Below are 17,168 nucleotides of genomic sequence, written 5' to 3'. Positions count from 1 at the left end.
CTGTCTTCTGCTGTGTTAGGTATGAGAGACCATTATTAAGGTGATAACTGTTTCAAATTCTGTAAAAAAGTGAATTAGCGAAAGTCTATGGTATTAGGTTGTAAAGGCAGTTTAATTTAACTTGAAAACGGGGGCAGGAAACTCTGCCCTGTGAAGGCTTTTCTCTCACCCATAGTAAGAACATTAAGGACAGAGATGGGTTCTGCCCTTATTAAAATGCTTTTTACAGAGTTGCTAGTGGGAGGAATTCTTGGGGGTGACAGTTAAAGTAACTCCCTGCTTAGCACTGTTTATTGACCAGTGTAGCTGGAGATGTTGACTCCTTGATGGTTTAAATGTTATCATGCAATCTCATATGAGACTGAAGTGAAACTGTTTTGGCCTGAGCGCTATTGCTGAGTAGATACTCATTTTAAAAAACCAAAACAAAACCTGTTCCAGGATGCGTGGGAATACAGAGAGGATGACGAGCAGGTGGACATTGAGACCGTGGAGGAGCTTTCAGAGAAGATTAACATTGCCCGTCTGAAGGCCACAGCTGCTCATATCGAACCCTCCGACCAGAAGTAAGCACCCCTGGAGAGCACTGCACACACTTGTGTATCCTACTGCTGGGCTGGCGTCGAGTGATCCCATTGAACAGCAGGTGTAATGTGGTGGCAAGATAAAGCAAGGCTTCTGCATGCCTTCCTCAGCACTGGTGCTTCCCAGTGTCTGTGAGGATGGTGCTGGCAGCACTAAGAGTAGTTTCAAGGTGTCTTAGCCTTTTTCTTTTTCCCCTCTAATGAATTTGTTTATGGGGATATACCTTGTAATGTATAATTAATGAACTAATAGCCTCCCTTCCTGCAAACTGAAAATTAGTAGGGTTGTCTTTGTTTTAAATGTGATTTTGCAACCTTTGTTTATTCTTGCTGGTGGACTTCTGGGCAGGAACAGTCATTAGGTTAATCCCTGGTGCTGTAAATGAAAGATGTCTTTGGGACCACTGCCCCAGCAAAGAAAGTATTTTCTTCTTGGCATATAGTCTGCCATGGTTGGATAGCTTGGCTTAATTTTTTTGGTTGGTTTGTTTTTGTTACTGTTGCTGCCCTTGCATTTATAATGACAAAGGCAAAATTAAAATATGGCTTACCTGAGGAATATAATGATAGTCATGGCTGTTTCTCAGTTGCACTAAACAAAAGAGTGGGGAATGTTGTATCTATCATTTTGTTTGAAGATTTTTTTTTTAGAAACTTTGAAAAAACTGGCGCTACTATATGTCTACAGAGATAGTTCTCTCTTTTTTCCTCCTCTTTAAGGATAACAGCTCAACTTTTATCCTTAGGTAGTGACTTTGCTTTAAGTTTTAAAGGTCTTTCAGTGAGAGAGAAAAACAGATGTCATTTTTCGTAAAAAACAGTTTTCAAATGTGTGTTTGCTTTGTTGCAGCTCCTGAAATATGAAGAAGCTGCTGTTATATTAGGATTGTAATAAATGTGAGGATTTTGATTGGTGGTTCTTGGTGGGGGAGGGATTGCTCTCCATCTATATTAAGTCTGTGTTTATTAAAAACAGAACCAAAACATAATTTAAAAAGATACTTTATGCAGCTAACAGTCACAAGCTGAATTTATTCTTTTTGGCATATAGTAAAATAGTTTGTCTTTTGCACTCTGAGATAATTTCACAGCTTTCAGAACAGCTCAGTTATTTCCAGGATGATGGCGTTGGAGATAAGAGTTCACTTTCTTGAAAACTGAACAGTATCCTGCTTTTATGCAGTCACACAAGAAAAGTTAATTTCAAGGCATAAAAATGAGCAATTCTAGACTGTTGGAATATAGTTAATGAGGATAGAATGTATGAGATGAGTAGCATTGGGAAAAACTTTTTACCTTTCTTCCAGATACCATCCTCGTAATTCTTCGGATGAAACATTATCAGAAAAACATTCAAAGGTATATGTTTGCTCTCCTCTTTTCTTATAGTATCACACCTCCATTTTAAAAATAAACTTTCATCTCACATTCAGCTCTTAATGTGATTTATCTGCCTTGCAGATACTTGTGATTAAATGCAAGAAACCAAATGTACTGGGCGGGGGGTGATTTGCTCAGTCCAAATCTCCTTAAGGCCAAAGGACTGGTGCTGGCATCAGTGGGTTTCAGATTCAGCTTTAGCCTCAGGAGGAAGATCTGCCTTTTATTTATGACTACACTTGCTTCGGTTTTGTATTCTTGGCATGAATAATTTTTACAGCACACTTAAAATAATAAATGAGCAAAATTTTCATGTGTTGAAGACAGTATGTAGAATTATATAGGCACAGCACTGGATGAAGTATTTCTAAAAACAGAAGTTTGAATATGTGTTTAGGCAAGTTAAGGATATCACAGAATCCTTTCAAACCAATACTCGCTGCAGTCCTTCAGAATCTTGTGCTGTATTTTTGGGTGGCTCTGAAGCCAGTTTCTGTGTCCATAACTGTCTGTGATATACTTGATGTCAACTCTAGGGCTTCCTGCTGTGGTGGGGTGGGGCTTTGAGTGTGGTGGGAACCTGGTGTATGTCTTAGCTATTAGAGCAGGATGGGATGTATGCCTTTGCCTGAGACCCCTGGATGGGGTCCAGGATGCTTTGTCTGCCTCACCTTTTCCATGTGTCCTCCTCTCTGCCCTTGAATTTACTTTGTAAGGCCCTGCCTTGGCAGGGACCCATGGCCAACACAGGAGTAGTTGCATCTGTACTGTGCTCAAGTCTGACACTTAGAGCAAAACATCTCTCAAGAGCCAAATTTCAGGAGACAAGTCTTCAGATTCCTCCTCATCCAGCAGGCTCAGAAATAGTATCACTAAATGTGAGGAGTCTTTTCACTCATGTTCTGGGGTTTGAAGCAGACCTCAAATTATCTAAAAAACTGTATTCATTACTTCCCCATTAAATAAATAGCATAGCTGTACAAAACTTGGAAGAGTAATGATGATATAACAAACTTTTAAATCTGTGGAGGTCAGTAATTTTGCTTATTGTCTGGCAATCTTTTTAGAAACTTAAGCAAATTCAAATCTTGGTTGCATTCAGTTTGTTGGTGGATGTCTGGGGTGATAAATGTCAATATCATCTTTCACATTCTGACTTACAATGTCTCTTTGGCACCAACCCATAATGAACCTATGAAAGAAAATGGAAATCAGACTAGTTTAGTTGACTCCAGGGAAAGATTGAAGTCTCCTGTATTTGATACTTGTAATTACTTTGTAATTATTTAATTCATTGGTAGGCTTTCTTGACAAGCAAACAAAAAATACTTGACTGAAACATACACAGTTTTGTTGTAATGCTGTGATTTTATCTAAGTAGTTTTGTGCTGCAAAAAATAACAGCTCATAACTGGAGGGACTCGTGCTCTTTTCCGTTAGGGTTGATGTGATTATGTTGGTCACTTCTTTGGACAGCATTTAATTTCTTACTGTGTGTCCTTCTGATTCTGAACTTCCAGGAAAACATACTAGCAGGATAGCATGACGTGGAATCTTCAGGTGTCTGTAGAAAGGCTGTATATCTCACATGCATTTGAACATTGTCTGCCATTGCGCTGCCGCCTTTGCTTACACTGGTCAATCTGGTTGCTCCTCCTGCAGAAGCATCAGACCTGGAAAAGAAAGCTGAAGTCCCAGGCTGAAGCCTTTGCTCATTACCGCCAGACACATACAGCAAACGAACGTCGGCGACGTAATGAAATGAGAGGTCTCTTTGACAAGTTGAAGAAAGTTTTGGGGCTGCTGAACCTTCCCAAGGTCTCCAAATGCTACATTCTCAAGCAGGTAGGTATTTTGGAGCTTAAGTGAGGAGGAGAATCATTTAATCTGGGCAGAGTAATTATGCTAATATCAACTCTTCAGGTGAGTCCCAGCGTAGAGGGGACTTCTGTCATTGCTGCTGGACTCTCTAGAGCAAAACAATACCTGAAAGAATCTGTATTCTGAAAAGCTTAGTCTTGATGACATGAACATATATTTTTGGATTGGCCCTCCCCTTGTATTCTTCGTGAACTGCAGAACGTTATGTCTTAATTCTTTAGTGGTTTACTTTAGTGGTTTAAGGAAATTTTTAAATCTATTAAATCCATTACTTTTTTAATGCTTGAGAAGATAGCATTCCATTAGGCATTATACAGACATTAAAAGCTTAATAGTAAATATGTAAATGACAGGAAACTAAACATGAATGGTAAGTATGTAATTATGCTTATCAACTGTGCCTAGAAACTAGAAGATAAAAGTTTGGGGTTTTTCTTAAAAATTGCTTACCTTTGGAGGAAGGGCAAACAAGATATTAGTCTTCAACTAGCATTTAGGGAAAGCTAGCATTCATGGTACTTCACATGCTTTCTCTCAATCCTATTTTCTCAGGATTACAGAAATTTGAAAATAAATTTTGTAAAGGTTTCTGTGAAGGAAAACTTATTTTGTGTGTCGTTGGTTTATAAATCAGTTCCCTGATCCTATTTTAGGCCTTTGAGGAAATCCAAGGACTGACAGATCAGGCAGATAAGTTTATTGGACAGAAGACGTTATTGACACGCAAACGAGATGGTCTGATCCGAAAAGTATCCACGCTTTCAGGTGAGACTGGTTTTGGATGCAAACTAGCTGTAATAATGAAAGAAAAGGCTTTTAGGAGTGAGAATGTATGGAGTATTTGGTGGATCCAGGTGTGTCATTGGTTCACATAAAATTCAGACTTGTGATGCCAAACAAAGTTGTGCTAAGGTCTGACTCAGTGATAGGGTCATCATGTTGCTAGAAATGGCTTTTGTTTTTCTTCATGCCTAAAGGAAGTGTGGAGCACTCTCTGTGCTGGGAGCCACAGGCTTGGGTTCCTGAAGCTTGGGGTGATGGTGATGGTGTCACTTCATTCTGTCACTGGTCACTTCCTGAAATGCCTTTTCTGCTCAGCTCTTCAGAGCTGTACTGAAACCTCCAACTCCTTGCAGAGCTTTGCAAGTGACTCCTTATCCTGTTTTCCCAAGAACCAGTGCTTCTATGGGCTAGAAGGTGTCATCTCTGTACACAGAACAAAACTGCAGTAGTTTCTAAGCTGCTGCTCATCTAGACATTACATCTTGTACTTACTGTGTCTTTCTGTCTTGTTTGGAAGGGTAGGAAGGCTGCAACACGTTTTCAACCAGTGTCAAAATGTGTGAACAAACAAAACATTCTTCTAATCTCACAGTCTGGGACTATAAACATCAGAATACCTGTAAAGTAGAAATTAAAAATACTTAAACCTAACCTTTGTATTTACATTAATCCATTAATGCATATATAAGGTATTTGATTTATAAAAAGTAAAAGGTGTTGTAGTGAAGTCTAGTAATCTAAAAATGTATAAGAGGCCTATTGAGCAAAGAATGAAAGCAAATAACTTCACAAAGTCGTTATCTGATCTTTTGCATTCATAGAGAGACCTCAGATTTGATGAGGAAAATGTCCTCTCTCAGGACAGTTAGTTAAATGTAGACTTACTTAAAGATATACCATGATGTTAGAACATAAACACTAAGCAGAAAACAAGCTAGTATAGTCACTTGAACTTGGATTATATAAAACTGTATGTATATGCAGAAAACAAATTATTTATGAAATCTGTTTGTCCAAGGTTAGAATTTTCATGGTAATGATAAACTCTGTGAGTTTACATTCAAATGTCATTTGAGTAACAGGGTTCATTAGTCCAAGAAATTTAATTCCAGGTAAAGGTAACATTTTATCCAATAGTCATATGTTTATCATTAGGAGATGTGGGAGGATTTTTTTATAGCTGTGGGTGTTTTCTACTAGTACTTGTTCAGCGAGAGGATATGCTTGTCCAGGCTGATTTCTGCTTATCAAAGTGGCAGAAAAATTCTAAAATGTGGGGATGTTTTTGAAGGGAAAAAAAATACTGGAATAAATAGGTAATTGCTTCACTCTGATATTAAGTATATTACTTACTTGGTGAGGATGATGGTTATCTGTTTTATAGTAATTGAATAGTGTCACAGTAACATTATTAGTTCTACCTTCAGCATTTTAATTTTGGAAAGAGAGTTTGAAAGTAGGCTGACTCTCTGATGATTTTTCTGTAGGAAAGACAGAAGAGGTTGTCCTGAAGAAGCTGGAATATATTTATGCTAAACAAAAAGCAACAGAAGCACAAAAAAAGAAGAAAGATCCTGAGCCACAGAAATCAGCTGCACCCTCCACTGCTAGCACCCAGCAGGAAGGATCCTCTGCTGCCCCCAGAGAGCCAGCCCCGATAGCGATGACAAACAGAAGGGGAAAGCCATTGATACTTGCCAGGAGAGGAGTCCGGGCCACAGGTGGGCTACAACTGGTGCATGTCCTGCATCAAGGGGAGACAGCCATTGAAGCTGCACCCTGTGGGAAGGCAGAATGCCAGCTGGCTTGTACAGGCAGCCTCACTCCTGAAGCAGAATTGTGCATAGGACCGGGAAATGTCCATATGATAGGTTTGGAAACCACTTGCTTTCAGTAAGGATGAGACCACTATGACTGGGGTCTTCAGGTGAACGTGACTTCAGAGTTTCAGAATGATGGGAAGTAAATTCTTAATAAGTTGTCCTTTAATCTCAGGGAGTTTCACTGCAATCCAGCAGTACTTTCTAAGAGTTGAAGGTGGTTCTTTTTCTGCTGACTCAAAACCTGAAGTTCAACCCCCCAGAATGCTGGGGTTGCTAGACCAGAATCTTTAAATCCTCCCTCCTCCCTCTCTCAACATGGTGGTAGTTTGCTCTTAAATTAAATGGCAGAGTTGTCAGACACTGAAGAGTTTTTTTTTATAGCTGAGACTTGGTAGAGAAGTGTTCAATATTGTGGAGACCTTCATGTCATAAATGTACAAAGGAACAAAAGAATGACTCCTTCCAGATCTGTACCTAATGCTGGCTCACAGGGTGCTGTGCCAGAATAAATGAGTGTTTTACATACTTCTTTTCTTGCAGAGGACTCCTCAGCCTCTCTCACACTCACGGCTGCAAGCGTAGTGATGACTCCACAGGGGCAGGTGCTTACGCTGAAGAGCCCTCTGGTCCCAGGGCAGGTGGCAGCTGTTCCTTCCACACTGCTGCAGGCTGAATTAAAGCCTCGAGGGGTTGGTACTACCATGACAACACAGCCAGGTAGGATCAGGTGGGATCATGGTAATCAGTATAATGCTGTTCAGAGATCTACAGAGCAATTTATGAAGTTACTAAATTTTGCTTTAGTATTTCAAATTTTTTTGCAACTTGGCTGAGGTAGAACTTGACTCTGATAAGAGAGATTAGATGTCATTAATTCAAACTGTCAGTTTATCAAGAGGTTAATAAAATGTGTTAAAACTTTGTTGTTCAGAAATTAGGGAAACATAGGGAAGAATTCCTAATCACATAACCACTCTGCGTTTCTTTTTTTACTACTTTAAGATGTTGTTGAAGTCTTGCCTTGAAGTGCACTGCTCCTGTTTTCCAGGAGTATCTGAAGTATCTGAAAGTACTGTATCTGAGAATCTGAAAGGCTTTTATTTCCACTTTATCCCCTGTTTTGCTTTTTTTGGATAAGGTGTTACTTCTGTGATGATTCAACTGCCAGGATCAACAGTTCCTGTCCAAGTAAAAGGAATCCTTACTAACTCTACCATTCCTATTACATTGTCAACTGTTGCTGGAAATCCAGCGCCCTCAACAGTGGTATCAACTACACCACCCCATTCAGGTAAGCTCTTTGCTTTTCATGGATCTTGGTGCTTGCATGTGGGGAACATTATCCTTGCAAAGCTGAAGGTAAATTGTTCTCTCACTAGGGAGTAGCCGTAGGTGTTATTGTGTGAGTATTCAAAGAAAATCACTATTAAATGTTTTGAACAGTTCAGAGGTGCTTATCCTCTTAACTTATCCTGACTTTCCTGAGGGGAAGCAGACTCAGTAGCTACTGGGATGTGTCTATGGTGTAACGCATCCTCCTGGGGAAGCTTCAGTTCAGAGCGATAGTGGGGCTGCTGAAAATCTTTGCCTGTAACATCCAGACTCTGACTGTAGCACAACCCCTTCCCATACCCTGCCAGCTCTGCTGCCCATGGGAGGGCTGTTTTTCAGGACCTCATGCTACATTGGGTCTTGGTGTGAGGTAGTTCCTGGCAGCAGGGTTCTGCTTGCCATCTGTTGTGCTGAAACCAGGCCACTCACTTTCTGCTTCCTTGTAGGTGTTTGGTCATAATGAAAAAGGAAAGTTCACTTCAGATGTAGGGCTGGGAAAAATCTTGAGTGCTATTAACAGGGAATGGCTTGGAGGCAGAAAATAGGTAATCATTTAGTCCCTGGAATGTCTCTGTAGTGCACAAAACCAGTACTGTAAGATGTGATCATAAAAACAAAGCATAAAAAAAACAGAGGGAAAATTCTCATTTTGTTTGCCTTGTGCATCACCATCTGAACTGTAGGCATTGCAGTTGGTTGCACTGGAGCTTGCTCTTGTTCTACAAGTTGAAAATTATTCTATTGGTGTGTTAAAGCTTCAGTTGACCAGAGTTGTTTAAGCAGTCTAAATTGCAATTTAGTTGAGGAAGACCTAAAAGTGAGCTAATTATACTTACTTAGGAATTACCTCACAGTTAGCACATACCCTAATGGATAATGCTTTGTGTGGTTTTGCAGAAAGTGAAGATTCATTCATGATGCCAAAGATTGTTAATGTAACATCACTGGCTGCTGAAGCAGGCATGAATCTAAACCTGAACCGAAACAAAAATTCTAATGCAACAGCAGCTGCAGGTACTCCAGCTTCTGAGCAATCCTTGGCTGCAGCACCCCTTGAAACTACAAATAGTGACAACGTCCTTTCAGAAGAAAAAGCCAAACCATGTCTGGGAGACAGTGGTGGAGATGGAAGAAATACCACAGGTCCAAAGAAAGTTTTCTTTGAAAATATAGATGCCCTTCCACAACTCTGGAATGTATCATGTAAAAAGGAACCTCCGGAGTCCTTCAGCAAAAAGCTCTGCATGGGTGAGTTTGTAGGAAGCCAAACCAGGAGGAAAGATGGTGATTCTGGAGGGGAAAGATTAAAATCCAAAGAATTGTCATTCCGCAAGCTGCAGATCAAAGATTCCAGGATAGAAATGGAATTGAGGAAAGTAGCCTCGGCAATGGAAGAAGCAGACCTGGATACAAGTGAGATACTGAGCAGCATTGAGGAGAGTGATGACACTGATGAAACCCTCACCTCGCTGCTCAATGAAATTGCCTTTCTCAACCAGCAGCTGAACGATGATGCCTCAGCCATGTCTGAGCTGCCTGGTGGCCTCAGCTCTGATTTCTCACATAAAGATGCAGAAGCTCGTCGGGGAACAGCCAGTGATCTCTCAGCTGCAGATGGGTCTTCCTTCCAGTTTGGCCGTTTGGGAGGCAGTTTTAAGGACCTTTCTGAAGTTCCAGGAGGTGGTGGCTCTTTAAGCCCCCTTCTGCTGCACCTGGAAGATGATGACCTTAGTGATGGGGACAAGAACTCTGGGGAGCCTTCATCTGAGGCAGATGTTTTAAAGATAGTGATAGGTACTGAAATGAAGAATCCACTTTCCAATCCGTCTGTAACTAGTGGTGGGAATGGCAAAACAGTAACAACCTTGTCAGATGCCACTAACGTGACCCCACCAGTTTTGCAGATGAAGACAAATCCAGAAGCTGGTAATGCTGACAAGTCGTGGAGGCCCATGCCGAAGCTAGCACCACTTGGTTTAAAAGTGCCAAGTGTGCCAGTGGACTCAGAAGGGCAGAGTAATAAAGTGATGCCCTTACTAGCACCTGTAGTTGGAAAACTGGCATCTAGTGGGGTAAAAAATTCATTACCTGCAACTGTTCAAGAAGGACAGGATAACAAAGTAATGCCCACATTAGCTCCTCTGGTTGCAAAGTTGAATACTACTGGGACCTTGCCTTCAAGTTCAGCAGGCAAATAAGTGCAGATTTTTTTATCAGACTGGAGCAGAGATCTAGAGCAGTATGGCCAGTGTCATTGTTCAGCAGCTTCCATTGTCTGCTATGCTTGTTTTCTGTATAGCATCAGTACTGTGTTCATCTGAGGGGCAGGCCCCAAATTGTCAAGTATGTGTTAGGAAACTTTAAGCTGATGATGTACTTTTACCTCACTGCTGTATTCTGGGTGTTCTCCTTCCCCTTCTCAAGACAACAAAGATGATCTATAACCATTGCTGGGCACATGGTACCCTTCCAAAATTGGGTTATTCACAGAAATAGTTTATCAAGGGACTGAGAAACTGAGGCTGTTGAGAGAGATTTTTTTTCTCTCCCCAATAGGGAGGCAGCTGTCTTGTTGGGGGGGAAAAAAAATATCTGTTTTTGTACCAGGCAAATTATCTATGCAGAAATGGCATTGTTCATATTTGTTTGTTTTAATATTTGCAGAATATGATAAATATGCAGAAATCAGGTTATAGTTACTCCCAAAGTTGATAACTAGAGCAGCAGAAGGGAAATTAGGGACTGCAGAGGGCTGAAGTGAAAAGGTTTTTTTCTTTGGTGCTAGATAGTTCTCTAGCAGAGACTTTTTAAGAGCTTATGCACAGAACATTTTAATAAACACTTATAACTCTCATTGCTGGGGAAGAAAAACACATTTCGTAATGTGATTAGAAGGAGGATCGTATTAATAATACTGTCCTCACTCTCACCTCCTGCCCTCACACAAATACTTCCCCCTCTGATGCTTAGGACATCAGTAAGAAAAAATTGCAGAGAGTTGAAAGAAAATGTGCACCCTATTGCTGTCTTTAAATACATTGCTGAAGTAGCTCGAGTGTTTTCCCAGGTCCTATTTTCTTTCCTTCTGTCATTCTTAAAGATGTTTGTGGTGGCTGGGAATGTTAATATCAAGTGTTGCTTTGTGAAAACACAGAATGCTTTCAGGAGTCTTGTAGCCTGGCATTAGTGAGCAAGATGTACATGTGAATGTAAATATGAAAATATGTGTATAGCTTTCCAAACCTTTCATTTCTTTATAAATTCAGGAAAGGTACTCAGAGGTTTCTCACTGCATTTGCACAAGCTGTGTATAGCAAAAAAGTCAACAAAAATGCTCATTACCAGGGAAATAGGGCAGTATTGAATCACAAGATGTATTTTTTATTCTCTGCCTCTGCTTACTCAATAACCTGTAGATGCTCTTCACTTTTCAGCTGTTGAACTGTGAGGGGCCTACAGACTGTAAAGATACTTATATTTTTGTACACAATTTCTGTTTTCCTAGTTTTCTTGACAAATGAAGTTTTCAGCCTTGGAGAGATGATTTGTTAATGAGTATACACAATCTTTTCCTATCAAGTTTGTAAATATAAGTTACAGTGCGCTTGGGGGGCTTCTTAACTACTCCAAAAAGGTAAAAAATGTTGCCATGAAAATTGAAAATCATACAGAATTTTGATGGTGCATGTTGTTTTATGTTTAGGAATGTAATTCCATGTCTTAACTGTTCCAGCAACAGTAGCTGGGATTACGCCCTGCCCTCCAAATTGCCCATCTTTGTTGATGCAGTAATCCAGGAGTTTCATGCTTCCAGCACTGAGGTTGTGCAGGTGTTGCAAGTGATGTTCTTCCACAGTGAGGGAACAGTGTTTGTACAACCATAGCCCTGTTCAGTACCTTGCATCTTCTGGATCCATGTCTAAGTTAGATCCATCAGGGAATAAACATACCTTGTGTGTTTCCTCAGCATTTTTATTATTTATATTATGCCGCAGAGGAGAGAAGCCCTTCAAGCTCAGTGTGTGTAAAGTTACTCCAGAGACTACGTTAAAAAAAAAGATTTTTCACCTGGCCATTCTAAACAGTGTGTTTTAAAGTAGTTGCATACAACTATCTATTGCCTTTTGCCTATTTACTATTCTAATATTTCATACAAGTCTAGTATTAGTGATTGGGAAAAGAGAGTTTAGGTCATTAGAAGAGTCCTGCAGAGTCTTAGAGTTGTCACTTAATGCCTTAGGAAAGGGGATTTACAATCCTAGAAAGTACTTAGACAAATGTTGCTTATTATTAAGGATTTTAACCTTATTTTGAACTAATAGAAACAAATGCTGCTTCTTCTTAGGGATTTAAACCTTATTTTAACCTAGTAGAAAATGCTGCTTCTTCTTAAGTATTTAAACCTTATTTTAACCTAGTAGAAAATGCTGCTTCTTCTTAAAGATTTAAATCTTATTTTAAACCAATAAAAACAAATGTTGCTTATTATTAAAGATTTAAACCTTATTTTAAACTAGTAGAAATCTGGAGTAACTAAATTATTTTACTAGCACTACATCAGACTCACATTTATTTACTTGGGAATCTGGTTCTGTATATTTCCAATAGGTTGAAATTGCTTATTGTTTTAACTTGTAGTAATTTGTTTTTCCAATAGATTTCATTCCTCCTGTGTGAGAAACAGCAGCAAGACTTGTGCTGTGATTACTTTTAAATTCCTAGTCATTAACCCTTGTTTCTGCACCTCACTTTTTTATGTTTCCCAACAGCCAGTTTTAATTAGCACACGGAATTGTGTGTTCTCTGTGGGACAGAGGGGCTGTAACATGATAACTGATCACACATGATCTAAAAGAAATAATGTGCTTTTGAGGATGTTCTGTTCATTATCTGGGAGTATAAAATTTCTCTACGTGAATTACTGTTTGACACTGGGCAGTAAAAAAAAATTACAGCAGTAAAAATGTAACAATGTCAAGATGACAGCAAAACCTTTTGGTCCCTAAATGTTACTAGTGAATTAACTAAGAACAGCCCCCCAGTGTGGCTGTAAAAAGTGGCATTTGGTGTGGTTCCGAGAAAGATCTTTGATGGGCTCTACCAGCCAACAAAGCACGTTTGAAAAAAGCTCTTGGGTTTTGCTCGTGTCGCTGTCTTATGTCTGCAACACTTTGTTTTGCTATGAATTTAAATGCGGACTCTTTGCTTTTCCCTTAAGCTTCCAACCATTTAAAAAATTACATATGCTGTCATTTGAGGCAATAATCATAGAATATAACACTCCATGAGAGAAGATTCTGGAAAAAGGAGAAACAAGGAAACCCCTGCAAGGAGCACGCTCTTGCTTGACCAAGAGACCTGGAGATTTTCTTTGTTTTTTTACACATCTGTAAATAGACTGGAATGTTTTTAAGAATATAATGAAATGTCAGATTTAGCTTTTTTCCTTTTATATATTAAAATATATCTTTCCCTCTTTTTTGCTTTTGGAAAATTGATATTTTTGTAGAAATCTAACAGTACAAGACTCTTAACTGTATGTGAGGGACAAAGTGTAAAACTAAAATAAACCAATCAAGGTCAATTAGAAACTGGCTCTGAAAGTTTGTTACAGGGAGAGAGAGAGAGCAGAAATGACGTGGTGGTGGGCTGTTGGTGACATGTGGCATTGGACCTGAGCAAGTGGTACATGAATGCTCCGAGGCCCAAGTTTTGGCAGTGCAAACATTGGGTTTTGGTTCAAGTGATCAGACAACTCAGAGATTTCTCCCTTTAGTCTTGGCACTATGCAGGAAATGTCATCCCTTACAAGAGGGGATTTTCACTTGCTGAGTGCAGAAAAGGCACCAAAGGGACTTTCTTTTCTACAAGATGTACCCTAAGCAGGAAGCCGAGGGGGTTAACATTTGACTGTGGCACAAAAAGAAAAAAAATGAGAACTGAGAGATTAGGCCCACAGAAAAAGCGCTCTTGAGATTCCTTACCCCAACCCCAAGCCTGGGTTTATCCTTTGTATCTGTTTCCTTCAGGGAAGTTGAACACAAGGGCTGTCCTAATGGAACAGCTTTGCAGATCTGCCTCTAAGTGAAGTGTCAGAGGAGAGAGGCTTTTTAAAAAGAAATAGATAAAATGCCCATAACAACTAGCTGTCTGTGGCTTCCATGTGCACTGATTGGAAGATAACACGTGCAAGTTTGTGTGGGGGTTCTTTGTTTGGTGGTTGGCTGGGGGGATTTTGGTAGGAATTTTTTTTATTTGTTTATTTTTTTGTTGGTTGGCTTTGTTTAGTTTTCCCCCCTTTTTTGGTGGTTTTTTTTCTTTCTTATGTAGTACATTTCTACAAATGAAAAGTTAGTCTTACAGACCTGACAAAAGAAAATACAATGAAGAGAACAACTACACATGAGGGTAAGCAATTGACTGGAGAAGACATGTCACAGAATTTATTTTTATTTAAAGAGGAACATCAGACCTTACAGGAATGAATTAATAAAAATGGTTGACACAGTCAACCTATTTTCTGAATTTTTTCATTAAACTCTTCAGCAAGGCCTCATCCTATTAGTCCTGATTTTAAGGACTAAAGTTAAAGCTTTTTTTTTTTTTTTTTTCTAAGGGCTAAAGTTCCAAGCTTTTTCTTGGAATAGAAAGATATAAGTATGAAGTATATCCAGTCAGCCTTGCAATGGAAAGAACTTTCTAATAGAGGCCAACAGTCTGTGCTGGGCATCTGTGTTTCCCAGCATATTCATTGTTTTCTTGGAGATGCAGATGGTGGTACAAACTCTGTTGACAATAGAGAGTTACAGGGAGCCTGTGCAGTAAATGATGGTACAGCTACATTTGAGCCTGTAAATGCAATCCAAAAACGTGCAAGACCAGTTTATCCATAATTGGCAGTGAATGGAATCTAAATTAATAACTGCCATTTGGGGTCATGGTAGTGGAGGAATTGTAATGTCATATATTGTCACTTGAGCTGCTCAGTGCCTCATCTATTTGCCCTTTAACTGCTGCTACACAGACCAAGAAGGCATCATTACACCACAGTGTACTTGGCTGTTCCTGTTAATTTAAAGTCTGTGTTGCCTCAGCTTGTGCTTTAGTTGTCCATCTTGTGTCTCCTGGGAGTTGGAGGCATCTGATCAGGTGAGAGCTCTTCTGAAGGTATTCCTGTCTTCATTCTATTTAGAGTTCTACCCCTAGAAGGATTTAGTCTCCACTTACCTGGGTCTTTTCTGATGAAGAGGAAAGCCTCAGTATATCCTCCTGACAGCTGCCTGGGCCTCGCAGGCTGCCAGCATGAACCTCCCATGCAGTTTCAGGCTGCTGGAGAGGCCTTTGCCCCAGGCTTCCAGCCACAGCACCTCCTGCACACTCATCAGCACCAGCACATCCCACATCCTCGTGCCCGGGAGGCCTTTGGGACCTATGGCTGTGTCTGTCTAATCCAATTATACATCCAGCCCAGCAGCCTGGGGTGTCTCACCTTGCTGGTGTGTTCAGGAATGTCCCTGCTGTCCCCTGTTTTGGTGGGGCTGCTCTCTAGCAGCTCCATGCTGCCAGCAGAGCTGCTGTGACACAAAGCACAAAGACCTGTCCTTGCTTTAATGGTGGTCACTTACCTGGTTCATCTTGCTCTTGTGAGGGTTCCCTGTTTTTTGTAGGGCTGTCAGTGTACAGGATTACGGTTCCTCAGTGTTAGAGATCTTGGCCCTGGCTCTCTAAGGTAAGGTAGATGCTGGAAATCAGAGTGGATGGACTTGAACCCGAAGGCAGCATTTCACCTTAGCTGTCTCAGCTCTCAGCATGGGAGTGGCTGCCAGGGACCAGGATCCCTGCCTGTGTAAGATGTGGATGTGATGAGGGGCAGTCACAGCTATCACAGCTACGTGGGTGTGAGCAGGCAGGCTGCTGTGCTCTAAGAGCAGGGCTCGGTCTCTCTGCCAGCCTGATGGGACCAGCTCCAAGGAGGAGGAGACAGGCTTTCTTGCTGCCTTTGACTTCCTTTCCTGCCTGCCGAGCACAGGGCTCCCTGTAGTTCCCCGGTGTAGCGCAGAGCGGTGCCCCTGGCAAGTGCCCGTGCTGTGCCTCGTGGGCTGAAACCAGGCAATTAAATAGCAGCTAAAAAAAGATACGCAGACATAAGCTCTGTGCCATTTTTAGCGGCTTTCAGCACCGATTAACTCCTTAGCAGCTGTATGAAACAGCCTGCCCAGCTCCTCCTGGTCTGTCCTGCTGGCCAAACCCCAGGCCTGCTGGGGCAGGGCTGTGGCAGCCCACAGCAGAGCAGCAAAACTGGGTGTGCAGCTCTTCCCTGGCTCCTCCAGGGCATGGAGCTGTATGGGCACAAAGCCTCTGGGCAAGGTCTGTAGGCTCGTGTGGGTCTGCAGAGCTTACCCGAGCAAAGGGCTCCAGTTTGCAGCTGAAGCTACTGAGCATTGCAAGGATATCAAACTTTATGCCTCTGAGGTGCCCTGGACTTTCAGATCCAGTGATCTGTGATTAGTTTTAGATAAAAAATGTAAAGTAACCCTAGTGTTAATACCAATCATCTTTAAAAAAAGAGGCCAGAATTTGTTTTTGAAATTGTGCTGGACCTAATCTACATAAAAAACCAAAAGGGAGGATTGAATGCATGACACAAGCTCACTGGTTTATGGAACACTACAGTGTGTTTTCAGGCAATGGGGATGGGGACTGATGACCACCTCCCCTTCTCCTGGACCTTCTCAGAGTTAAAGTATGATCAAGATTTGTTTGATTTGTTCTGTTGTTCTTGCTTGATTGTTCTGTTTAACAAGAAGCCCATTAGCAGGACAATAAGAGCTTTACAGGTGTTTTTAGACAGCACACCACTGTCCACTGAAGGCTGTTGCAGCAGCACGTGCTGCTGTAGCCTCCATTTCAGTGCCTGGCCAGGATTTCCTGCAGCAGTGAGAGAAGAAGGGTGGGTCTGCACTGGAGCTGACTCAGTAGTTTGGCAGAAGCAGCTGGGGAAGCTGCTGCCAGTGCTTGCACCACCCATCCCTTGCTGCCTTCACAGTGCCCTGTGTGCCAGAGCCCCTTGCAGGAGCTGCACAAGCTGCTCTTGGCCTGAGGGGCAGGTGCTCCTCTTTCTCTCCTTCTTTCACCAGTCCTTCTGCCTCCTCAAGACTGAACTTTTGAGCCCCATCATCTGTGTAAGGAAAAGGGGCTTAGACCCTGCTGTTTCCCACACTGCTCCCTGGCCTGCCATGACACACACACACCAGCAGCTTAAAGCCCAGGCCTGTGGCTACACTTGCCTGGCACCAAGTCAGCTGCTAAGCATGTGCTGGGCTTTCTCTTCTGAAGAGCAGCAGTGTCACACCAATCTCTATGCCCTCTTCTGCTTCCCTCTGGC

The 17,168-nt window shown here is 41.3% G+C and overlaps 1 protein-coding gene across 6 annotated transcripts in view; it reads left to right on the top strand.

Moving 5' to 3' along the window:
* MGA (MAX dimerization protein MGA) overlaps positions 1 to 13,374 on the top strand; it is a 58,576-nt gene extending 45,202 nt beyond the window's left edge. For 5 of the 6 annotated variants that reach the window (XM_021533482.3, XM_021533481.3, XM_021533485.2 and 2 more), the window contains 8 exons: positions 442 to 566; positions 1,892 to 1,943; positions 3,627 to 3,809; positions 4,499 to 4,610; positions 6,116 to 6,349; positions 6,992 to 7,168; positions 7,590 to 7,742; positions 8,681 to 13,374. In XM_021533482.3, the coding sequence (XP_021389157.2) occupies positions 442 to 566; positions 1,892 to 1,943; positions 3,627 to 3,809; positions 4,499 to 4,610; positions 6,116 to 6,349; positions 6,992 to 7,168; positions 7,590 to 7,742; positions 8,681 to 9,981 (2,337 nt within the window). In that variant the 3' untranslated portion in view covers positions 9,982 to 13,374. The remainder of the gene's footprint in view (positions 1 to 441; positions 567 to 1,891; positions 1,944 to 3,626; positions 3,810 to 4,498; positions 4,611 to 6,115; positions 6,350 to 6,991; positions 7,169 to 7,589; positions 7,743 to 8,680) is intronic. The other variant, XM_021533484.2, reaches the window with a different exon arrangement.
* The last annotated feature ends 3,794 nt before the right edge of the window (positions 13,375 to 17,168 follow it).

Source organism: Lonchura striata, chromosome 6, assembly GCF_046129695.1.
Source record: "Lonchura striata isolate bLonStr1 chromosome 6, bLonStr1.mat, whole genome shotgun sequence".
NCBI lineage: Eukaryota > Metazoa > Chordata > Aves > Passeriformes > Estrildidae > Lonchura > Lonchura striata.
Note: the sequence above shows the minus strand (reverse complement) of the source record. Positions and strands in the feature narration are given on the sequence as shown.